Raw genomic sequence first — 23,228 nt, forward strand, 5'->3', positions numbered from 1 at the left:
CTATCTAACACGCTCATGCACGCTTGCTGGAAGTCCAAGCCTCTTGCCCACAAAACCTCCTTTACCCCCTCTCTCCAACCCTTTCGAGGACGACCCCTACCCCGCCTTCCTTTTTTTTTTTATTTTTATTCTCACACTGGCCGGTTCCCACAAAGGCAGGGTGGCCCGAAAAAGAAAAACTTTCACCATCATTCACTCCATCACTGTCTTGCCAGAAGGGTGCTTTACACTACAGTTTTTAAACTGCAACATTAACACCCCTCCTTCGGAGTGCAGGCACTGTACTTCCCATCTCCAGGACTCAAGTCCAGCCTGCCGGTTTCCCTGAACCCCTTCATAAATGTTACTTTGCTCACACTCCAACAGCACGTCAAGTATTAAAAACCATTTGTCTCCATTCACTCCTATCAAACACGCTCACGCATGCCTGCTGGAAGTCCAAGCCCCTCGCACACAAAACCTCCTTTACCCCCTCCCTCCAACCTTTCCTAGGCCGGCCCCTACCCCGCCTTCCTTCCACTACAGACTGATACACTCTTGAAGTCACTCTGTTTCGCTCCATTCTCTCTACATGTCCAAACCACCTCAACAACCCTTCCTCAGCCCTCTGGACAACAGTTTTGGTAATCCCACACCTCCTCCTAACTTCCAAACTACGAATTCTCTGCATTATATTCACACCACACATTGCCCTCAGACATGACATCTCCACTGCCTCCAGCCTTCTCCTCGCTGCAACATTCATCACCCATGCTTCACACCCATATAAGAGCATTGGTAAAACTATACTCTCATACATTTCCCTCTTTGGCTCCAAGGACGAAGTTCTTTGTCTACACAGACTCCTAAGTGCACCGCTCACCCTTTTCCCCTCATCAATTCTATGATTCACCTCATCATTCATAGACCCATCCGCTGACACGTCCACTCCCAAATATCTGAATACATTCACCTCCTCCATACTCTCTCCCTCCAATCTGATTTCCAATCTTTCATCACCTAATCTTTTTGTTATCCTCATAACCTTACTCTTTCCTGTATTTTTTAATTTTCTTCTTTTGCACACCCTACCAAATTCATCCACCAATCTCTGCAACTTCTCTTCAGAATCTCCCAAGAGCACAGTGTCATCAGCAAAGAGCAACTGTGACAACTCCCACTTTATGTGTGATTCTTTATCTTTTAACTCCACGCCTCTTGCCAAGACCCTCGCATTTACTTCTCTTACAACCCCATCTATAAATATATTAGACAACCATGCTGACATCACACATCCTTGTCTAAGGCCTACTTTTACTGGGAAGTAATTTTCCTCATTCCTACATACTCTAACTTGAGCCTCACTATCCTCGTAAAAACTCTTCACTGCTTTCAGTAACCTACCTCCTACACCATACACCTGCAACATCTGCCACATTGCCCCCCTATCCACCCTGTCATACACCTTTTCCAAATCCATAAATGCCACAAAGACCTCTTTAGCCTTATCTAAATACTGTTCACTTATATGTTTCACTGTAAACACCTGGTCCACACACCCCCTACCTTTCCTAAAGCCTCCTTGTTCATCTGCTATCCTATTCTCCGTCTTACTCTTAATTCTTTCAATAATAACTCTACCATACACTTTACCAGGTATACTCAACAGACTTATCCCCCTATAATTTTTGCATTCTCTTTTGTCCCCTTTGTCTTTATACAAAGGAACTATGCATGCTCTCTGCCAATCCCTAGGTACCTTACCCTCTTCCATACATTTATTAAATAATTGCACCAACCACTCCAAAACTATATCCCCACCTGCTTTTAACATTTCTATCTTTATCCCATCAATCCCGGCTGCCTTACCCCCTTTCATTTTACCTACTGCCACACGAACTTCCCCCACACTCACAACTGGCTCTTCCTCACTCCTACAAGATGTTATTCCTTCTTGCCCTATACACGAAATCACAGCTTCCCTATCTTCATCAACATTTAACAATTCCTCAAAATATTCCCTCCATCTTCCCAATACCTCTAGCTCTCCATTTAATAACTCTCCTCTCCTATTTTTAACTGACAAATCCATTTGTTCTCTAGGCTTCCTTAACTTGTTAATCTCACTGAAAGACTTTTTCTTATTTTCAACAAAATTTGTTGATAACATCTCACCCACTCTCTCATTTGCTCTCTTTTTACATTGCTTCACCACTCTCTTAACCTCTCTCTTTTTCTCCATATACTCCATATTGAGTATATATACATCCGAAACACTGGCTCATAAGACGTATATATATGACCAAAACAGTCAAAGGGTTAAGACTACAAATATTTTATGGTAAGTAACGATTTTTTTTTTAATAACACATGGCCGATTCCCACCAAGGCAGGATGGCCTGAAAAAGAAGAACTTTCATCATCATTCACTCCATCACTGTCTTGCCAGAGGGGTGCTTTATACTACAATTATAAAACTGCAACATTAACACCACTCCTTCAGAGTGTAGACACTGTACTTCCCATCTCCAGGACTCAAGTCTGGCCTGCCAGTTTCCCTGAATCCCTTCATAAATGTTACTTTGCTCACATTCCAACAGCACGTTAAGTATTAAAAACCATTTGTTTTCATTCACTTCTATCAAATACACTCATGCACGCTTGCTGGAAGTCCAAGCCCCTCACACACAAAACCTCTTTTACCCCCTCCCTCCAACCCTTCCTAGGCCGACCCTCACCCCGCCTTCCCTCCACTACAGATTTATACACGTTCGAAATCATTCTGTTTTGTTCCATTCTCGCTACAAATCCAAACCACCTCAACAACCCCTCCTCAGCCCTCTGGATAATAGTTTTGGCAATCCCACACCTTCTCCTAACTTCCAAACTACGAATTCTCTGCATTATATTCACACCACACATTGCCCCCAGACATGACATCTCCACTGCCTCCAGCATTTTATCGCTCTGGAACGCTTAAATGTCATAGAATATTATGTGTGGGTGGAATGGCCTGATATGGTAGCCCGGCTGGCTACCATACATACCACACTTGATTTCTAACAATAAATACATACTACTCTTCTCACCCTAGATTAAGACTACAAATATTTTAAGGTAAGTAATGAGTGAACTGTATATGCATTTTATCGCTCTGGGATGCTTAGATGTAATAGAATATTATGTGTAGGTGGGGTGGCCTGGTATGGTAGCCTGGCTGGCTACCATACATACCACACTTGATTTCTTACAATAAATACTACTTGTCTCACCCTAGATTAAGACTACAAATATTTTAAGGTAAGTAATGAGTGCACTATGTGTGTATTTTACATTTTACTGTTTTTTAATGCCTAGTTCTATTGCTAACTTTATATATGTTAGTGTAAACTAGTTATCTAATATTTATATACATTTATAAGTGGATATTGGCAGTTTGGAGGGATGATCTTTATATGTGCACTATGTGTGTATTTTACATTTTTATTTTTTTTAATGCCTAGTTCTATTGCTAACTTAATATATGTTAGTGTAAACTTGTTATCTAATATTTATATACATTTATAAGTGGATATTGGCAGTTTGGAGGGATATGTTGTGTATCTTTATATGTATATGCTTCTAAATTGTTGTATTATGAGCACCTCTGCAAAAACAGTGATAATTTGTGAGTGTGGTGAAAGTGTTGAATGATGATGAAAGTATTTTCTTTTTGGGGATTTTTTTTCTTTTTTGGGTCACCCTGCCTTACGGCAATTTCTGCTTTACGGCGGTAGCCTGGGACCTAACCTGCCATATAAGTGGGGCCCTACTGTATGTTCTCTCTAGTCAAACACTGGGGGATAACTGTAGATAAATATTCCTTTCATATGCCTTCACTCTATATATAGCAATTCACGACCCTTGTGATTTTAGTGCTTCTTTTATTATGATTATAATAATAATAACTCGCAATAATAATTTTTCAGAGCATCATTCCTTCTAAAAATTGCATGAGAATGGAAGTGTTGGTCTTCATTTATTCTACTGTACCACTGTGAAGCCAATCTGTACACAATGTAAGGTGTTTTATTTTTTTTTTTTTTATTAGCACTGGCTGATTCCCACCATGGCAGGGTGGCCCGAAAAAGAAAAACTTTCACCATCATTCACTCCATCACTGTCTTGCCAGAAGGGTGCTTTAAACTACAGTTTTTAAACTGCAACATTAGCACCCCTCCTTCAGAGTGCAGGCACTGTACTTCCCATCTCCAGGACTCAAGTCCAGCCTGCCGGTTTCCCTGAATCCCTTCATAAATGTTACTTTGCTCAAACTCCAAAAGCACGTCAAGTATTAAAAACCATTTGTCTCCATTCACTCCTATCAAACACGCTCACGCATGCCTGCTGGAAGTCCAAGCCCCTCGCACACAAAACCTCCTTTACCCCCTCCCTCCAACGTTTCCTAGGCCGGCCCCTACCCCGCCTTCCTTCCACTACAGACTGATACACTCTTGAAGTCATTCTGTTTCACTCCATTCTCTCTATATGTCCGAACCACCTCAACAACCCTTCCTCAGCCCTCTGGACAACAGTTTTGGCAATCCCGCACCTCCTCCTAACTTCCAAACTACGAATTCTCTGCATTATATTCACACCACACATTGCCCTCAGACATGACATCTCCACTGCCTCCAGCGTTCTCCTCGCTGCAACATTCATAACCCATGCTTCACACCCATATAAGAGCATTGGTAAAACTATACTCTCATACATTTCCCTCTTTGCCTCCAAGGATGAAGTTCTTTGTCTCCACAGACTCCTAAGTGCACCGCTCACCCTTTTCCCCTCATCAATTCTATGATTCACCTCATCATTCATAGACCCATCCGCTGACACGTCCACTCCCAAATATCTGAATACATTCACCTCATACATACTCTCTCCCTCCAATCTGATATCCAATCTTTCATCACCTAATCTTCTTGTTATTTTCATAACCTTACTCTTTCCTGTATTCACTTTCAATTTTCTTCTTTTACATACCCTACCAAATTCATCCACCAATCTCTGCAACTTCTCTTCAGAATCTCCCAAGAGCACAGTGTCATCAGCAAAGAGCAACTGTGACAACTCCCACTTTATGTGTGATTCTTTATCTTTTAACTCCACGTCTCTTGCCAAGACCTTCGCATTTACTTCTCTTACAACCCCATCTATAAATATATTAAACAACCACGGTGACATCACACATCCTTGTCTAAGGCCTACTTTTACTGGGAAATAATCTCCCTCTTTCCTACATACTCTAACTTGAGCCTCACTATCCTCGTAAAAACTCTTCACTGCTTTCAGTAACCTACCTCCTACACCATACACCTGCAACATCTGCCACACTGCCCCCCTATCCACCCTGTCATACGCCTTTTCCAAACCCATAAATGCCACAGAAACCTCTTTAGCCTTATCTAAATACTGTTCACTTATATGTTTCACTGTAAACACCTGGTCCATACACCCACTACCTTTTCTAAAGCCTCCTTGTTCATCTGCTATCCTATTCTCCATCTTACTCTTAATTCTTTCAATAATAACTCTACCATACACTTTACCAGGTATACTCAACAGACTTACACCCCTATAATTTTTGCACTCTCTTTTGTCCCCTTTGCCTTTATACAAAGGAACTATGCATGCTCTCTCCCAATCCCTAGGTACCCTTACCCTCTTCCATACATTTATTAAATAATAGCACCAACCACTCCAAAACTATATTCTCACCTGCTTTTAACATTTCTATCTTTATCCCATCAATCCCGGCTGCCTTACCCCCTTTCATTTTACTTACTGCCTCACGAACTTCCCCTACACTCACAACTGGCTCTTCCTCACTCCTACAAGATGTTATTCCTCCTTGCCCTATACATGAAATCACAGTTTCCCTATCTTCATCAACATTTAACAATTCCTCAAAATATTCCCTCCATCTTCCCAATACCTCTAACTCTCCATTTAATAACTCTCCTCTCCTATTTTTAACTGACAAATCCATTTGTTCTCTAGGCTTCCTTAACTTGTTAATCTCACTCCAAAACTTTTTCTTGTTTTCAACAAAATTTGTTTATAACATCTCACCCACTCTCTCATTTGCTCTCTTTTTACATTGCTTCACCACTCTCTTAACCTCTCTCTTTTTCTCCATATACTCTTCCCTCCTTGCATCACTTCTGCTTTGTAAAAACTTCTCATATGCTAACTTTTTCTCCCTTACTACTCTCTTTACATCATCATTCCACCAATTGCTCCTCTTCCCTCCCGCACCCACTTTCCTGTAACCACAAACTTCTGCTGAACACTAACACTACATTTTTAAACCTACCCCATACCTCTTCGACCCCATTGCCTATGCTCTCATTAGCCCATCTATCCTCCAATAGCTGTTTATATCTTACCCTAACTGCCTCCTCTTTTAGTTTATAAGCCTTCACCTCTCTCTTCCCTGATGCTTCTATTCTCCTTGTATCCCATCTACCTTTTACCCTCAGTGTAGCTACAACTAAAAAGTGATCTGATATATCTGTGGCCCCTCTATAAACATGTACATCCTGAAGTCTACTCAACAGTCTTTTATCTACCAATACATAATCCAACAAACTACTGTCATTTTGCCCTACATCATATCTTGTATACTTATTTATCCTCTTTTTCTTAAAATATTTATTACCTATAACTAAACCCCTTTCTAAACAAAGTTCAATCAAAGGGCTCCCATTATCATTTACACCTGGCACCCGAAACCTACCTACCACACCCTCTCTAAAAGTTTCTCCTACTTTAGCATTCAGGTCCCCTACCACAATTACTCTCTCACTTGGTTCAAAGGTTCCTATACATTCACTTAACATCACCCAAAATCTCTCTCTCTCTCCTCTACATTCCTCTCTTCCCCAGGTGCATACACGCTTATTATGACCCAGTTTTCGCATCCAACCTTTACTTTAATCCACATAATCCTTGAATTTACACATTCATATTCTCTTTTCTCCTTCCATAACCGATCCTTCAACATTATTGCTACCTCTTCCTTTGCTCTAACTCTCTCAGATACTCCAGATTTAATCCCATTTATTTCCCCCCACCGAAACTCCCCTACCCCTTTCAGCTTCGTTTCGCTTAGGGCCAGGACATCCAACTACTTTTCATTCATAACATCAGCAATCATTTGTTTCTTGTCATCCACACTACATCCACGCACATTCAAGCATCCCAGTTTTATAAAGTTTTTCTCCTTCTCTTTTTTAGTACGTACAGTAAGGCCCCGCTTTATGGCGTTTCGCCTTATGGCGTTCTGCTAATACGGCGATGTCAAATTATGACCAAAATTTGCTATACGGCAAGCAGTCTTTCAAATACGGCACCCACCACCCAGTTTGTTTACATTTTCCGTGACCACATCTATTATGTCAGGAAACTTTCCAAAATTTCAAGTGTTTTAAAGTTACTGCATATTTTATATGTACTCTCATAATTATACTTATGTGTACCTGTACCTAAATATACTTACACACTGTGCTGGTGTGCAGGTACACATTAAAATCGCTAAGTCTCTCTCTACTCATGATGCCAATACTACGTAATAATAATCACTCTTGGGTACACTAAATGTCTTATTTTACATAATATAGGCATTTTCATTAATCCATCTATGATATTTTCCTCAAAATTATATATGAAACCCATTACATAGCATATAAACATGATACATACACTCAGAATAAAAATTGATGTAAATATTAGATTTGTTTACAAAGCAGCTGTGTAGGTAGTGTTGGAAGAATTACGTTTTCTCTAGTCAAACTTGGGGATAACTGTAGAAAAATATTCTTTTCATATGCCTTTACTCTATTTATAGCCATTCATGACCCTTGTGGGTTTAGTGCTTTTTATAATAAATATTAATAATAATAATAATATTATTATTATTAATTTTTTTTTTTTCAACAAGTCGGTCGTCTCCCACCGAGGCAGGGTGACCCAAAAAAGAAAGAAAATCCCCAAAAAGAAAATACTTTCATCATCATTCAACACTTTCACCACACTCACTCATTATCACTGCTTTTGCAGAGGTGCTCAGAATACAACAGTTTAGAAGCATATATGTATAAAGATACACAACATATCCCTCCAAACTGCCAATATCCCAAACCCCTCCTTTAAAGTGCAGGCATTGTACTTCCCATTTCCAGGACTCAAGTCCGACTATATGAAAATAACCGGTTTCCCTGAATCCCTTCACTAAATATTACCCTGCTCACACTCCACCAGATCGTCAGGTCCCAAGTATCATTAGTCTCCATTCACTCCTATCTAACACGCTCGTGCACGCTTGCTGGAAGTCCAAGCCCCTCGCCCACAAAACCTCCTTTACCCCCTCTTTCCAACCCTTTCGAGGATGACCCCTACCCCTCTTTCCTTCCCCTATAGATTTATATGCTTTCCATGTCATTCTACTTTGATCCATTCTCTCTAAATGACCAAACCACCTGAACAACCCCTCTTCTGCCCTCTGACTAATGCTTTTATTAACTCCACACCTTCTCCTAATTTCCACACTCCGAATTTTCTGCATAATATTTACACCACACATTGCCCTTAGACAGGACATCTCCACTGCCTCCAACCGTCTCCTCGCTGCTGCATTTACCACCCAAGCTTCACATCCATATAAGAGTGTTGGTACTACTATACAGTGGACCCCCGGTTAACGAACTTTTTTCATTCCAGTAGTATGTTCAGGTGCCAGTACTGACCGAATTTTTTCCCATAAGGAATATTGTGAAGTAGATTAGTCCATTTCAGACCCCCAAATATACACGTACAAACGCACTTACATAAATACACTTACATAATTGGTCGCATTTGGAGGTGATCGTTAAGCGGGGGTCCACTGTACTTTCATACATTCCCTTCTTTGCCTCCATAGATAAAGTTTTTTGACTCCACATATACCTCAACGCACCACTCACCTTTTTTCCCTCATCAATTCTATGATTAACCTCATCCTTCATAAATCCATCCGCCGACATGTCAACTCCCAAGTATCTGAAAACATTCACTTCTTCCATACTCCTCCCCAATTTGATATCCAATTTTTCTTTATCTAAATCATTTGATACCCTCATCACCTTACTCTTTTTGATGTTCACTTTCAACTTTCTACCTTTACACACATTCTCAAACTCATCCACTAACCTTTGCAATTTTTCTTTATAATCTCCCATAAGCACAGTATCATCAGCAAAAAGTAACTGTGTCAATTCCCATTTTGAATTTGATTCCCCATAATTTAATCCCACCCCTCTCCCGAACACCCTAGCATTTACTTCTTTTACAACCCCATCTATAAATATATTAAACAACCATGGTGACATTACACATCCCTGTCTAAGACCTACTTTTACTGGGAAGTATTCTCCTTCTCTTCTACACACCCTAACCTGAGCCTCACTATCCTCATAAAAGCTCTTTACAGCATTTAGTAACTTACCACCTATTCCATATACTTGCAACATCTGCCACATTGCTCCTCTATCCACTCTATCATATGCCTTTTCTAAATCCATAAATGCAATAAAAACTTCCCTACCTTTATCTAAATACTGTTCACATATATGCTTCAATGTAAACACTTGATCTACACATCCCCTACCCACTCTGAAGCCTCCTAGCTCATCCACAATTCTACATTCTGTCTTACCTCTAATTCTTTCAATTATAACCCTACCATATACTTTTCCTGGTATACTCAGTAAACTTATTCCTCTATAATTTTTACAATCTCTTTTGTCCCCTTTCCCTTTATATAAAGGGACTATACATGTTCTCCGCCAATCCCTAGGTACCTTCCCCTCTTTCATACATTTATTAAACAAAAGTACCAACCACTCCAACACTATATCCCCCCCTGCTTTTAACATTTCTGTCATGATCCCATCAGTTCCAGCTGCTTTACCCCCTTTCATTCTACGTAATGCCTCACGTACCTCCACCACACTTACATTCTGCTCTTCTTCACTCCTAAAAGATGGTATACCTCCCTGGCCAGTGCATGAAATTACCGCCTCCCTTTCTTCCTCAACATTTAAAAGTTCCTCAAAATATTCTCGCCATCTACCTAATACCTCCCTCTCCCCATCTACTAACTCCCCTACTCTGTTTTTAACTGACAAATCCATACTTTCCCTAGGCTTTCTTAACTTGTTTAACTCACTCCAAAATTTTTTCTTATTTTCATTAAAATTTCTTGACAGTGCCTCTCCCACTCTTTCATCTGCTCTCCTTTTTCATTCACTCTAAAAATGGTGTGTTGCTGTTTGTTTATTCTGAACTAACTTGTACAACTTGTACACAATATAAGAGTATTTGTATTGTGAGGTAATTATTATTAAAATAAAAAAACATCGAGGTAAATGTTTTACAAACTCTTACAAATGGACGTGAATGAACTAAAAGCAGACACACATTAATACGCATTTATTTCACCTAACCAAGTGATCGTCCACTACCTGTTCAGTTTGTGTTCTTACATTGTCTCAACTCTGTATCTCGTTCTCTCTCTCATTTACTCTTTCGTTAACTAGTTGGCTCTCATTGACGATGGCATCTAAGGTTAGCTGTAATAAAAAGAGAAGTCGTAAGCCTCTTGCTTTAAGTGCCAAGTTAGAGGATGATTGTGTGCCATTCTGATTTTATTCAATGAACCCCCTGCCACTCACCTCTCACACATTAATATTAATATTTTAAGGTAAGTAGTAAGTGTACTCTGTGTGTATCTTACCTTTTATTGTGTTTTAATGCCTATTTCTATTGCTAACTTAATATAAGTAAGTGTAAACTTGTTGTCTGGCATTTATTGCATAGTTTATGTGTGCTCTGATAATAATACTTGTGGAGCTGTGTGGTACCCGGGTGGAGGGATTTACCAGCCAGCCTCCCGGGGGCCCTTCAAGCAACACTGAATATTTTGGGGGTTTTTACGGGGTTTTTGTTTTTGTTTTGGGGAAAAAAAGTTAATTCCCCAAGAAAGCTTCTAAATGCCAAACCCCACACCCCAAAGGGTAAGAATACCCATTGAAATGAAAAAAAGAGATCATTGATAAGTATGAAAAGTGGATCGACCCGACCGGGTCAGGTTTTCCAAAAACCAAAATCAACCATCGCCTATTGTGGGCAAGGGGCAATCAAAGGTGTTGTTAAATTTTTAAAACCTTTTTCAAAAAAAAGATGAAGGATGGAAGTTTTGGAGACTCTTATTGGTGGGATAAATGAAAAAGCTAGCAGGGGGAAAACGCTCTAAAGCGATCATATGTAGGGCAAAGTTGCATAAAGGTTTAATTAAAAAAAATGCCCAAACAGTGAGGGTGTGGGGGAAATTTTAAAGGGAAGAAAAGGTTGGTTTGGGGAGTTTTAAAAAAGGGGTGGATCCATAGTGTGATACGGCATGGTGAGGTTCCTTTTGGGCCCCAAAAGGCTGAAAAATATGTGCAAAAAATTCCCAAGGGGAACATGAAACGGGAAGGACTGGAACCTGAACAAGTGTTTAATTGTTTATAAAAAGGCCCCGTTCTGGAAAAAAGCCAAGCAGGACCCATTACTCAGGAGGAAAAAACTTAAATTTTGCCATGAAAAACAGGCTTTCTTTGTTGTTTGCCAATCTAGTGGGGATTGCAAAATTGCCCTTTAAATTGTGTATCCTCTGGAAAAATCCCCCGGCCGCCCCGGCAAAAAAATGTCCCCAAGGATAATTTTGTGTGCTGTGGGGGGCAAACAATGGGGATGGGTCCTGGGAATTTTTTTTTATAAATGGTTACACCATGCATTTGCCCCCAATGTGAAAAATTACCTAACTGAAAAAGGGGGTTGTAAGTCCCTCCTGGTGTTAGACAATGCCCTGGTCATCCACAGACTGGCAGAGCGTTTTATGGGGACATAGTTCATTAAGGGGGTTTTTTCCCCCTAATACCACTCCTCTCCTTGGCCCCCAGGGACCCCAGCGGGTCATTTCCAACTTAAAAGAAACTGTACACCTTGTTTCAAAAGTGCTTGGGACCAAAACTTTATTCTAAAGAGTTTTGGGGATCATTTTTAATACCCTCAATTGTGTAAAAGGAAAGGCTTGGGAGGGGGGACTGAAAAACCGAATCCCTTAAAAAAGGATAAATTGAGAAAAAAGGATTTGAAGGGGTTTGAGGTAACCCCTGGGGGAAGCCCAGTTGGGGAATCAATTGGGGAATTTGGGAAGCCCTTTGGGGGTTGGGAGGGGGGGGGAGGATGGGGAAGGTGGGGAGGACTGAAGAACTAACCCACTGATGAGCATAGATCAACTTCAAGAGAAAGAGGCCAACCGGGGAAACTGGTTCAAAGGGGGGGAGAGAAATTAAAGGGAATTGCCTATTTAAAGATTGAAATGTGCAAAATGGTAGGAAAAACCTTTTTTGAAAAAATCCCCCACAGAAGCAAGCCGTGTGGTGCTTTACAAGACACTGTTGGAACCACTTTAGACAAAAAAAGGAACGAAAAAGGCCATTTGGGACAAAAGGGGAAAAAAGAAGCCCAGTGATTTAGTTCCAGGGGTTTTAAAAGAAAAGGGCCCCGAAAGGCCCTTTACCTAAGTCCAAGGAAAAGGGTTCTTCTAAAATAAACTTTTCCCCTCCTCCTATCCCATCAATCATCACAGACTTAAAAAAAAGGGTTGTCAAAATTGTGCATGCCTTTTCAGTTTTTTATAAAACATTTTTGTGGAAAAAATTTTTTTTTTCATACTTTTGGGTGTCTTGGGATTAATTTTTTTTCCCATTTTTCTAGGGGGAAAATTAAAGATAAAATTTTTTAAAACCAGCCTCTTCCCGGATTAAGGTATGGGGGTCCATTTAATGGGTTTGTTTTTTTTTACCTCTCTGGGATGTTTTAAATAATATGCAAGATATCCCTATTATCTAGTGTGTTTATGAGACAGAAGAAGACACCAGCAATCCTACCATCATGTAAAACAGTTACAGGTTTCTGTTTCACAGTCATCTGGCAGGACGGTAGTACTTCCCTGGGTGGTTGCTGTCTACCAACCTACTACCTACCTGTAAGGTGTTTGTATGAATGTTTATGAAACGTAACAGTGGGTGGGGTTGCTAGGCTGGCTTCCCTACACTACCCTACCTACCACACGACTTTCTACAAATAAATACTTTTCACCTTTCACCCTACATTAAGACTACAAATATTTTAAGGTAAGTAATAAGTGTACTGTACATGCATTTTATCACTCTATGGAGCTTTAAGCATCGTCGTAGTATATTATGTGTGGGTGGGGGTGGCCAGGAAGGCTACCACACCTAACTTCTTACAGTAAATACTACTCACCTTTTGCCCTACATTAAGACTACGAATATTTTGAGGTAAATGATGAGTGTACTGTGTGTGTATTTTACTTTTCATTGTTTTTTAATGCCTAGTTCTACTGCTAATTTAATATATGTTAGTGTAAACTTGTTATCTGGCATTTATATGCATTTGTAAGTGGAAAAAAATGGTGTTCTGCTTTCCAGCGATGCCTGCTTTCCGGCAGTAGTCTGGAACCTAACCTGCCGTACAAGTGGGGCCCTACTGTAGTTGAAACAGTTGACTGGGTCATTTCTTGTGCTCATTCGATAAAATAGAAGTAGTATTAGCAAAACGGCTAAGAATTTGGTCGACTGGAATAATGTAATTGGCCTAAAATGGGAGTCAAAGTCAGCAAAATCGCCGATGCGTAATTATCGCTGATGCATCAAAATTTGCGAGTGTAGTTTTGTCAATTTTCCATCAAATTTCATACTTTTTGTTTTATTACTTTCAGAAAAAGATTCTCTACCATTTCATAAGAAAAAAATAAAGAAAATTTTTTGAAAATTCTTGGACCCTGGCTGTCACTCTTGAGGGTCTCTGGACCGTCAAAGGGTTAATATTACATCTTTATGTTTGTTTACATTTCTCTCAACTGCGAATGGCACCGTGTACTATCTGTGAAAGTTCTGATAAATTTTAACTTTTATAATAGATTTGTTTATGGTAGTAAATGACAGACTAGTATCTACATATATTTTATGCATTCATGACATACCTAACATTTTCTTAATTTTTTCAATATTTCTAGGTTATGAGGTTCGTCTTGAGTTCTTTCAAATTGTCACAAATCTCCAAAAAATTTTCCAATATATCTATGGGAAAAAATCCGAGTATAAGTGGATCTGCACAGTTCAAACCCATGTTGTTTGAAGGTCAGCTGTACAATTTTACTGCCTTCAAAACTACCATAATTTAAAAAAAAAAAACTAACAAATTTAACTTTCAAGTGAACTGATCATTTTAAGACACTGATCTAAAATAAACTCACCAGACTGAAGTTGCTGTACTAGATTTGGCATAGCTTTTGGAATAAGCAGATGTGATATCAATGCCTTTATACATTCTTGTGAATCTTCTGCATACATATTTTCCAAAGCCCACTTCAAATCATTAGAAGTCTGAAAATTTTAATTTTATTAGGGGTTTGGGATATTAACTGTTTGGAGTGACATACAAACTGTCATATCGAGTGACATACAAACTGTCATATCCACACGCCTCTGCAAAGACAGTGATTATGTGTGAATGATGGTGGAAGTGTTGAATGATGATGAAAGTTTTTTTTTTTTTGGTGGGGGGGGGGGGTCACCATCTTGGTGGGAGACAACCAGTGTGCTGAAAAAAAAAAATAATAGGAAACCATTTAACATTAATTTCTGCTACAAGCAAGGTGGTGGGAAATGGCAAAGAAGTAACCCTCTCTAAAGCAAGTGAGCCACCCTCCTGCCCCTCTCTTGAGAACTGACACTTTGAGCAAACTGAATAACTTCTTTGCTAAATGTGGTGTATGCTCATTTTGTTATGCTTTACTCAACATTCATCATACAACCACCGACATGTCCTCTCGACCAGCAAACTGGCAATTCAGAGTACAGCAGTTCTGGGACCCCACTGCTGTATTAACTGTCCAGTTCAATCCACCAATCAGGTGAAAGCTGGATTCCCAGCCAAGGTGACATCACACCTGCCTGCCTGGATGTGAAGCAATCACTCACTCTGGATAAATTCACTGCTCTTGTTTTGAGTGGATCTTTGCTCTGTCTTATCATTATACTGCTAACTTAATATCTTAACTGTGTAAATATTGAGACTCTCTGATCACAGGTTCTATCCCTGCCCGTGGTATGGTTTGTTTGGAATCATGTCATTACGATTTCGTGAGTCATGTTGACGGCTTTGAGGGGACTTGAGCTAGAGTTTGTCACAGCCACGCTAGCTGGAGATTCGTCTGTAAAAATCTGCATTTGTGGTCACAGTGGTGCCTAACCTTCCTATGGTGTAGAAATATACCTAGTTGGACGAATCTTACTGTGGCTAGCTGGTTCAGTGGCTAACGCGACGGTCTGGAGTTTTGAGACTCTCTGATCATGGGTTCTATCCCCACCCGTGGTATGGTTTAAATATTGTACATATTGGTGAAGGAATATTTTTTCTTAACATGTTGACCATTTCCCACCGAGGCAGGGTGACCCAAAAAGAAAGAAAAAACTTTCATCCTCATTCAACATTTTGACCATCACTCATACATAATCACTGTCTTTGCAAAGGCACTCAGATATGAGAGTTTAGATGTCCCTCCAAAATGCCATATCCCAAATCCCTCCTTCCTATTTCCAGGACTCAAGTCTGGCTAACCAGTTTCCCTGAATCCCTTCACAAAATATTACCCTGCTCACACTCCAAAAGCTCATCAGGAATATATGGGTAAAAAAAAAAAAACCTACCCCTCTGTGTTTGCCTCGCCCTTGTTGTTTGCAATTTTGTTAAGTTTGGTTATGGCCAGGTGCAACAGGCCTTGAAATGTTTCCTGTGTTCAAAATACAAATAACAATCCCAAGGTTCAAGTTGACATAAGTAGCCATCTGACAGGCAATTATCCAATTTTTCCTACCTGGCCCTTACCATTCCTTTAGAAAAAGCATCAATAATAAATTCACTTAAAAATACAGATAGTAGCAAAATTGACACTTCTTTTTTTTTTAAATGCTGGCCATCTCCCACCTAGGCAGGATGACAAAAAAAAGAAACACTTTCACCATCATTCACACTATCACTGTCTGGCCAGAGGCACATAGATATGACAGTTTACAGGTCCTTCTAACCAGCAAATGAAATAGCAACAATAATCTTACAAAAAAAAAAAAAGTTGCTGATACCAACATTGATCCATATTCAACTTTTGGCCAATAATGATACCATCAAAATTAGCTGATCTCCATCATGACATAACATGTACAGACCCTAATATGTCATTAAAAATATGATAAACATTACCAAAACAAGAGAAAACTATGAAAGGTTTAACTACTGTCCAAGAATTGAAGTGGTTACTATCCAAGACAAACCACAAAAATAAATATAAACAGAAAACTAAACTCACCAGGAGTGTCCTGTATATGCACAAAAACTAGATACATTTTTAATATCCATGAGGAGAGAATCTAATAACTTTAACATAATTACCCTCTTTAGATGTTTCCTATTGAATTCTGCCATTCTTGATTTAGGAATCACAAGCGTAGAGTACCGTTTCAGAAGCTTCAAGAACTTTTGCCAATTGTCTTGTGGTATCAGTGGTAATGAGTAACCTTCTGGCATCACCTGCATCATCTTCTTCCATTCATTCTCCCAATAATAGTTCTGCTCATTTAAAAACCCATTAAAAAATTATTATTAAATTATAAAATAAGTAAAATATAATAAATACTAACCTCTACAATGTTATCATAACTTCCATTCTCCTATATGTGGGTTATCTGTGTATAATATAACTGACTAGCAAAATCATGACATGACATGACTGTAAACATCTCATTTAACAGGTGGGTTTCAAACCCACAGCAAGCCAGCCCTAAAACTATCAGGTCAGTACACCAGCCACTATACCATACTGGCCTTATAAGATTTGCTCAAATAGGTACATTTCTATACACACTAGGTTCCTAGTTTGGGACAAATCTTTTTAGGTCGGCATAGTGATTTTCTCCATGATGGGTCTGTCCCAGTGGAACCGTTTTGGATAACGTTTTTTTGTCTCCACAAATGAGAGAGTGGGTGAGATGTTATCAACAAATTTTGTTGAAAATAAGAAAAAGTTTTGGAGTGAGATTAACAAGTTAAGGAAGCCTAGAGAACAAATGGATTTGTCAGTTAAAAATAGGAGAGGAGAGTTATTAAATGGAGAGTTAGAGGTATTGGGAAGATGGAGGGAATATTTTGAGGAATTGTTAAATGTTGATGAAGATAGGGAAGCTGTGATTTCGTGTATAGGGCAAGGAGGAATAACATCTTGTAGGAGTGAGGAAGAGCCAGTTGTGAGTGTGGGGGAAGATCGTGAGGCAGTAGGTAAAATAAAAGGGGGTAAGGCAGCCGGGATTGATGGGATGAAGATAGAAATGTTAAAAGCAGGTGGGGATACAGTTTTGGAGTGGTTGGTGCAATTATTTAATAAATGTATGGAAGAGGGCAAAGTACCTAGGGATTGGCAGAGAGCATGGATAGTTCCTTTGTATAAAGGCAAAGGGGCCAAAAGAGAGTGCAAAAATTATAGGGGGATAAGTCTGTTGAGTATACCTGGTAAAGTGTATGGTAGAGTTATTATTGAAAGAATTAAGAGTAAGACGGAGAATAGGATAGCAGATGAACAAGGAGGCTTTAGGAAAGGTAGGGGGTGTGTGGACCAGGTGTTTACAGTGAAACATATAAGTGAACAGTATTTAGATAAGGCTAAAGAGGTCTTTGTGGCATTTATGGATTTGGAAAAGGCGTATGACAGGGTGGATAGGGGGGGCAATGTGGCAGATGTTGCAGGTGTATGGTGTAGGAGGTAGGTTACTGAAAGCAGTGAAGAGTTTTTACGAGGATAGTGAGGCTCAAGTTAGAGTACATAGGAAAGAGGGAAATTATTTCCCAGTAAAAGTAGGCATTAGATAAGGATGTGTGATGTCACCGTGGTTGTTTAACCCTTTGACTGTCGCGGCCGTATATATACGTTTTACGAGGTGCTGTGTTTGACGTATATATACTCATAAATTCTAGCTGCTTCAAATCAAGCAGGAGAAAGCTGGTAGGCCCACATGTGAGAGAATGCATCTGTGTGGTCAGTGTGCACCATATAAAAAAAATCCTGGAGCAAGCAGTGCATAATGAGAAAAAAAAAACTCCGACCGTTTTTTTTAATTAAAATGCCGACTTTGTGGTCTATTTTCGTATAGTATTTATGGTTGTATTCTCGTTTTCTTGGTCTCATTTGATAGAATGGAAAACATATTACAGAAATAGTGGTGTTTTTGATTGATTTTACTATAAAAAGAACCTAGAAATGGAGCTCAAAGTAGGGGAAATGTTTGATTTTTGCCAATGTTCAAAAGTAAACAAATGATGCCATTGTCCAATAAATATCCAACTAGCCATTCTAATATGCAGTCATGAATGGGTTGATGTTATTTATACAGTTATTACAGCATTGCAGTAGTCTGCATAATAGTAAGTCTAATATTTTTTGTTTGAATAAAAATTCAAAATAGAAAGCAAGAGTAATATCAGAGGGGCCTGGAGACGTGACTGATGAACAAAGAAAACGTTATTTTAGAGCCTGGAATGTTTGCATTGTTCATTCTGGACCTTATTTTGAAATTGTCATATTTTTTAGTTTTCGTGAAATTGGCCAAATTGCAAATTTCTGACCACATTATTAGGTAGTTGAAATCAGTAAATGGAAAGTTTCTTGTACTCAATCGATAGAAAAAATGAAGTTCTAAAGAAATAGCTATGAGTTTGGGCGACTGGAACAATGGAATTAGCCGAAAATAGGGCTCAAAGTGGGTGAAATCGCCGATTTGTAAACAGCGCCGAGGTCGCTAACTTCGCGAGAGCATAATTCCGTCAGTTTTCCATCAAATTTCGTTTTTTTTTGGTGTCATTACAATCGGGAAAAGATTCTCTATCATTTCATAAGAAAAAATAATTTTTTTTTTTTTTAAATTTTGCGACACCAGGAGACACCTCAGGATTGGGGGTTGCGACAGTCAAAGGGTTAATATATTTATAGATGGGGTTGTAAGAGAAGTAAATGCGAGGGTCTTGACAAGAGGCGTGGAGTTAAAAGATAAAGTATCACACATAAAGTGGGAGTTGTCACAGTTGCTCTTTGCTGATGACACTGTGCTCTTGGGAGATTCTGAAGAGAAGTTGCAGAGATTGGTGGATGAATTTGGTAGGGTGTGCAAAAGAAGAAAATTAAAAGTGAATACAGGAAAGAGTAAGGTTATGAGGATAACAAAAATATTAGGTGATGAAAGATTGGATATCAGATTGGAGGGAGAGAGTATGGAGGAGGTGAATGTATTCAGATATTTGGGAGTGGACGTGTCAGCGGATGGGTCTATGAAGGATGAGGTGAATCATAGAATTGATGAGGGGAAAAGGGTGAGTGGTGCACTTAGGAGTCTGTGGAGACAAAGAACTTTGTCCTTGGAGGCAAAGAGGGGAATGTATGAGAGTATAGTTTTACCAACACTCTTATATGGGTGTGAAGCATGGGTGATGAATGTTGCAGCGAGGAGAAGGCTGGAGGCAGTGGAGATGTCATGTCTGAGGGCAATGTGTGGTGTGAATATAATGCAGAGAATTCGTAGTTTGGAAGTTAGGAGGAGGTGCGGGATTACCAAAACTGTTGTCCAGAGGGCTGAGGAAGGGTTGTTGAGGTGGTTCGGACATGTAGAGAGAATGGAGCGAAACAGAATGACTTCAAGAGTGTATCAGTCTATAGTGGAAGGAAGGCGGGGTAGTGGTCGGCCTAGGAAAGGTTGGAGGGAGGGGGTAAAGGAGGTTTTGTGTGCGAGGGGCTTGGACTTCCAGCAGGCGTGCGTGAGCGTGTTTGATAGGAGTGAATGGAGACGAATGGTTTTTAATACTGTTGGAGTGTGAGCAAAGTAACATTTATGAAGGGGTTCAGGGAAACCGGCAGGCCGGACTTGAGTCCTGGAGATGGGAAGTACAGTGCCTGCACTCAGAAGGAGGGGTGTTAATGTTGCAGTTTAAAAACTGTAGTGTAAAGCACCCTTCTGGCAAGACAGTGATGGAGTGAATGATGGTGAAAGTTCTTCTTTTTCGGGCCACCCTGCCTTGGTGGGAATCGGCCAGTGTGATAATAATAAAAAGATACCTCAATGCACCATTCACCTTTTTTCCTTCATCAATTCTATGGTTAACCTCATCCTTCATAAACCCATCCGCTGACAAGTCAACTTCCAAATATCTGAAAACATTCAATTCTTCCATACTCCCTTTCTCCACTGTGATATCAAATTTTTCTTTATCTAAATCGTTTGATACCATCAACACTTTACTTTTATCTATGTTCACTTTCAACTTTCTACCTTTACACACACTCCCAAACTCATCCACTAACCTTATCAAAATTTCTTTAGAATCTCCCATAAGCACAGTATCATCAGCAAAAAGTAACTGTGACAACTCCATTTTGTATTTGATTCCCCATAATTTAATCCCACCCCTCTCCCCAACACCCTAGCATTTACTTCTTTTACAACCCCATCTATAAATATAAAAAACAACTATGGTGACATTACACATCCCTGTCTAAGACCTACTTTTACTGGGAAGTAATCTCCCTTTCTCCTATACACCCTAACCTGAGTCTCGCTATCCTCATAAAAACTCTTTACAGCATTTAGTAACTTACTATCTATTCTATATCCAATGGACCCTCAGTTAACGATATTAATCCATTCCACAGAGCTTGTCCTTAACAGATTTTATCGTTTTCCGAATTAATTTTCCCCATAAGAAATACATGTAATGGAAATCCAATTAATCTGTTTCAGACATCCAAAAGTATTAAACAAAATAATTTTTTTACATAAAATATACATTTCCCTACATGGAAAACAATGATACATGAAGAATAAAACAATAATAACATCGCACTTACCTTTAGTGAAGACATGGTGATGTATGGAAGACAGGAGGAGGGGAGAGGCTGGAGGAGTTTACAACTGTTTGGAAGGGGAATCCCACTCCATAAAGACTTCAGGTACCAAGTCTTTATCCTGGGTTACTTCCCTCTTTTGTTTTTTAATGCCACTAGGACCAGCTTGAGAGCCACTGGACCCCTGTTAATCAAAAAAGTTTTCCAGAGAAGTCTGTTTCAGGCGTATGTTAGGAACTGTGTTGGGAGACAAGATAGTCCTTCAATGACACTAATATCAGCTCTACGACTTATTTATCTAGCACAATTCATCTAATATGACATAATAAGCAATATTAATAACATAGAAACATGACATATACTCTAAAATGAGTAAAATACGTCATTATGTCACGAGTGTTGCTGTGTTGTTGTTGCTGGGTGTATAAAGGCCACTGAGAGCATAAGCTGTACATGGTGGTGAAGGCCAGCAAAGACGGTAGAGACTAGAAATGGCAGTGTTGTCGGTCGCCCTACATAACTCCAACAACACTGGAGGAGTTAGGTTCGTGTTGTCCTTTTTCTATCGATTAATCGCTTAACTTACTTGCTATAGTTAATGGTACACTTTATCACTGGCTGCCACTATAGCCTTTATAGACTCCTGCTGTTTTAGGATCGTACATATTGCAGAATCACTGAAAAAGGCACATTCTCCCCTCTCTCTCAGCCCTTTACCAAAGGGCTGGCTGGCACTAGAAGCTTTCTTTGGGCCCACGGTGGCTTATTTAGAAGTTACAAGCACTAAAAACAATGGAATAATACAAAATGTATCACATGTATGCGTGGAATCGTCTGCAGTGGCTTGTAAACAATGGCACACTAGCCACACTGGAGTGGCTGGGTGGCTCAGGCCGCATGGACACGTTCTGGACCAATGTCCTTAACTGAGTTTTTTATCATTAGCCGAGCCAATATTTTGACGCAAAAACATATCGGCATCCAATTTTATCGCTATCCGATGGCATTGTTAACTGAGGGTCCACTGTACCTGCAACATCTGCCACATTGCTCCCCCATCCACTCTATCATATGCCTTTTCTAAATCCATAAATGCAATGAAAAGTTTCCTACCTTTATCTAAATATGAACTGTTCACATATATGCTTCAATGAAAATATTTGTTCCACACATCCACTATCCACTCCAAAGCCTCCTTGCTCATCTGCAATCCTACTCTCTGTCCTACCTCAAATCCTTTCAATAATAACCCTACTAAACACTTTACCTGGTATACTCAATAAATTTATTCCCCTATAATTGTTACAATCTCTTTTGTTCCCCCTTCCTTTTACATAAAGGAACTATACATGCTCTCTGCCAATCCCCAGGTACCTTCCCCTCTTTCATACATTTATTAAGCAAAAATACCAATCAGTCAAACACAATATCCTCCCCTGCTTTTAACATTTCTGTCATGATCCTGTCAGTTCCAGCTGCTTTACCAACTTTCATTCTATGTAATGCCTCGCGCACCTCCCACACACTCACATCCTTCTCTTTTTCACTCCTAAAAGATGTTATACCTCCCTGACCATTGCATGAAATTACTGCTTCCCTTTCTTCATTGACATTTAAAAGTGCCTCAAAATATTCCCGCCATCTACCAAATACAGTGGATCCCCGGTTTACGATATTATTTCATTCCAGAAGTATGTTCAGGTGCCATTACTTAACGAATTTGTTCCCATAAGGAATATTGTGAATTAGATTAGTCCAGTTTGGAGTTTGGAGGGATATGTTGTGTATCTTTATACGTATATACTTCTAAACTGTTGTATTCTGAGCACCTCTGCAAAAACAGTGATAATGTGTGAGTGTGGTGAAAGTGTTGAATGATGATGAAAGTATTTTCTTTTTGGGGATTTTCTTTCTTTTTTGGGTCACCCTGCCTCGGTGGGAGACAGTCGACTTGTTGAAAAAGATTAGTCCATTTCAGACCCCCGAACATACATGTACAAACGCACTTACATAAATACTATTATTATTTTTATTTTTTTTATTATCACACTGGCCGATTCCCACCAAGGCAGGGTGGCCCGAAAAAGAAAAACTTTCACCATCATTCACTCCATCACTGTCTTGCCAGAAGGGTGCTTTATACTACAGTTTTTAAACT

At 39.5% G+C, this 23,228-nt stretch overlaps 1 protein-coding gene across 1 annotated transcript in view; it reads right to left on the bottom strand.

Moving 5' to 3' along the window:
* Nucleotides 1-23,228, bottom strand: part of LOC128698569 (uncharacterized) — a 105,471-nt gene that overhangs the window by 74,470 nt on the left and 7,773 nt on the right. Inside the window, exons 5-6 of the mRNA XM_070085027.1 lie at nt 16,582-16,758; nt 14,387-14,516 (exon numbers count right to left, since the gene is read on the bottom strand). Of these exons, the coding sequence (XP_069941128.1) occupies nt 14,387-14,516; nt 16,582-16,758 (307 nt within the window). The remainder of the gene's footprint in view (nt 1-14,386; nt 14,517-16,581; nt 16,759-23,228) is intronic.

Source organism: Cherax quadricarinatus, chromosome 14 (genome assembly GCF_038502225.1).
Source record: "Cherax quadricarinatus isolate ZL_2023a chromosome 14, ASM3850222v1, whole genome shotgun sequence".
NCBI lineage: Eukaryota > Metazoa > Arthropoda > Malacostraca > Decapoda > Parastacidae > Cherax > Cherax quadricarinatus.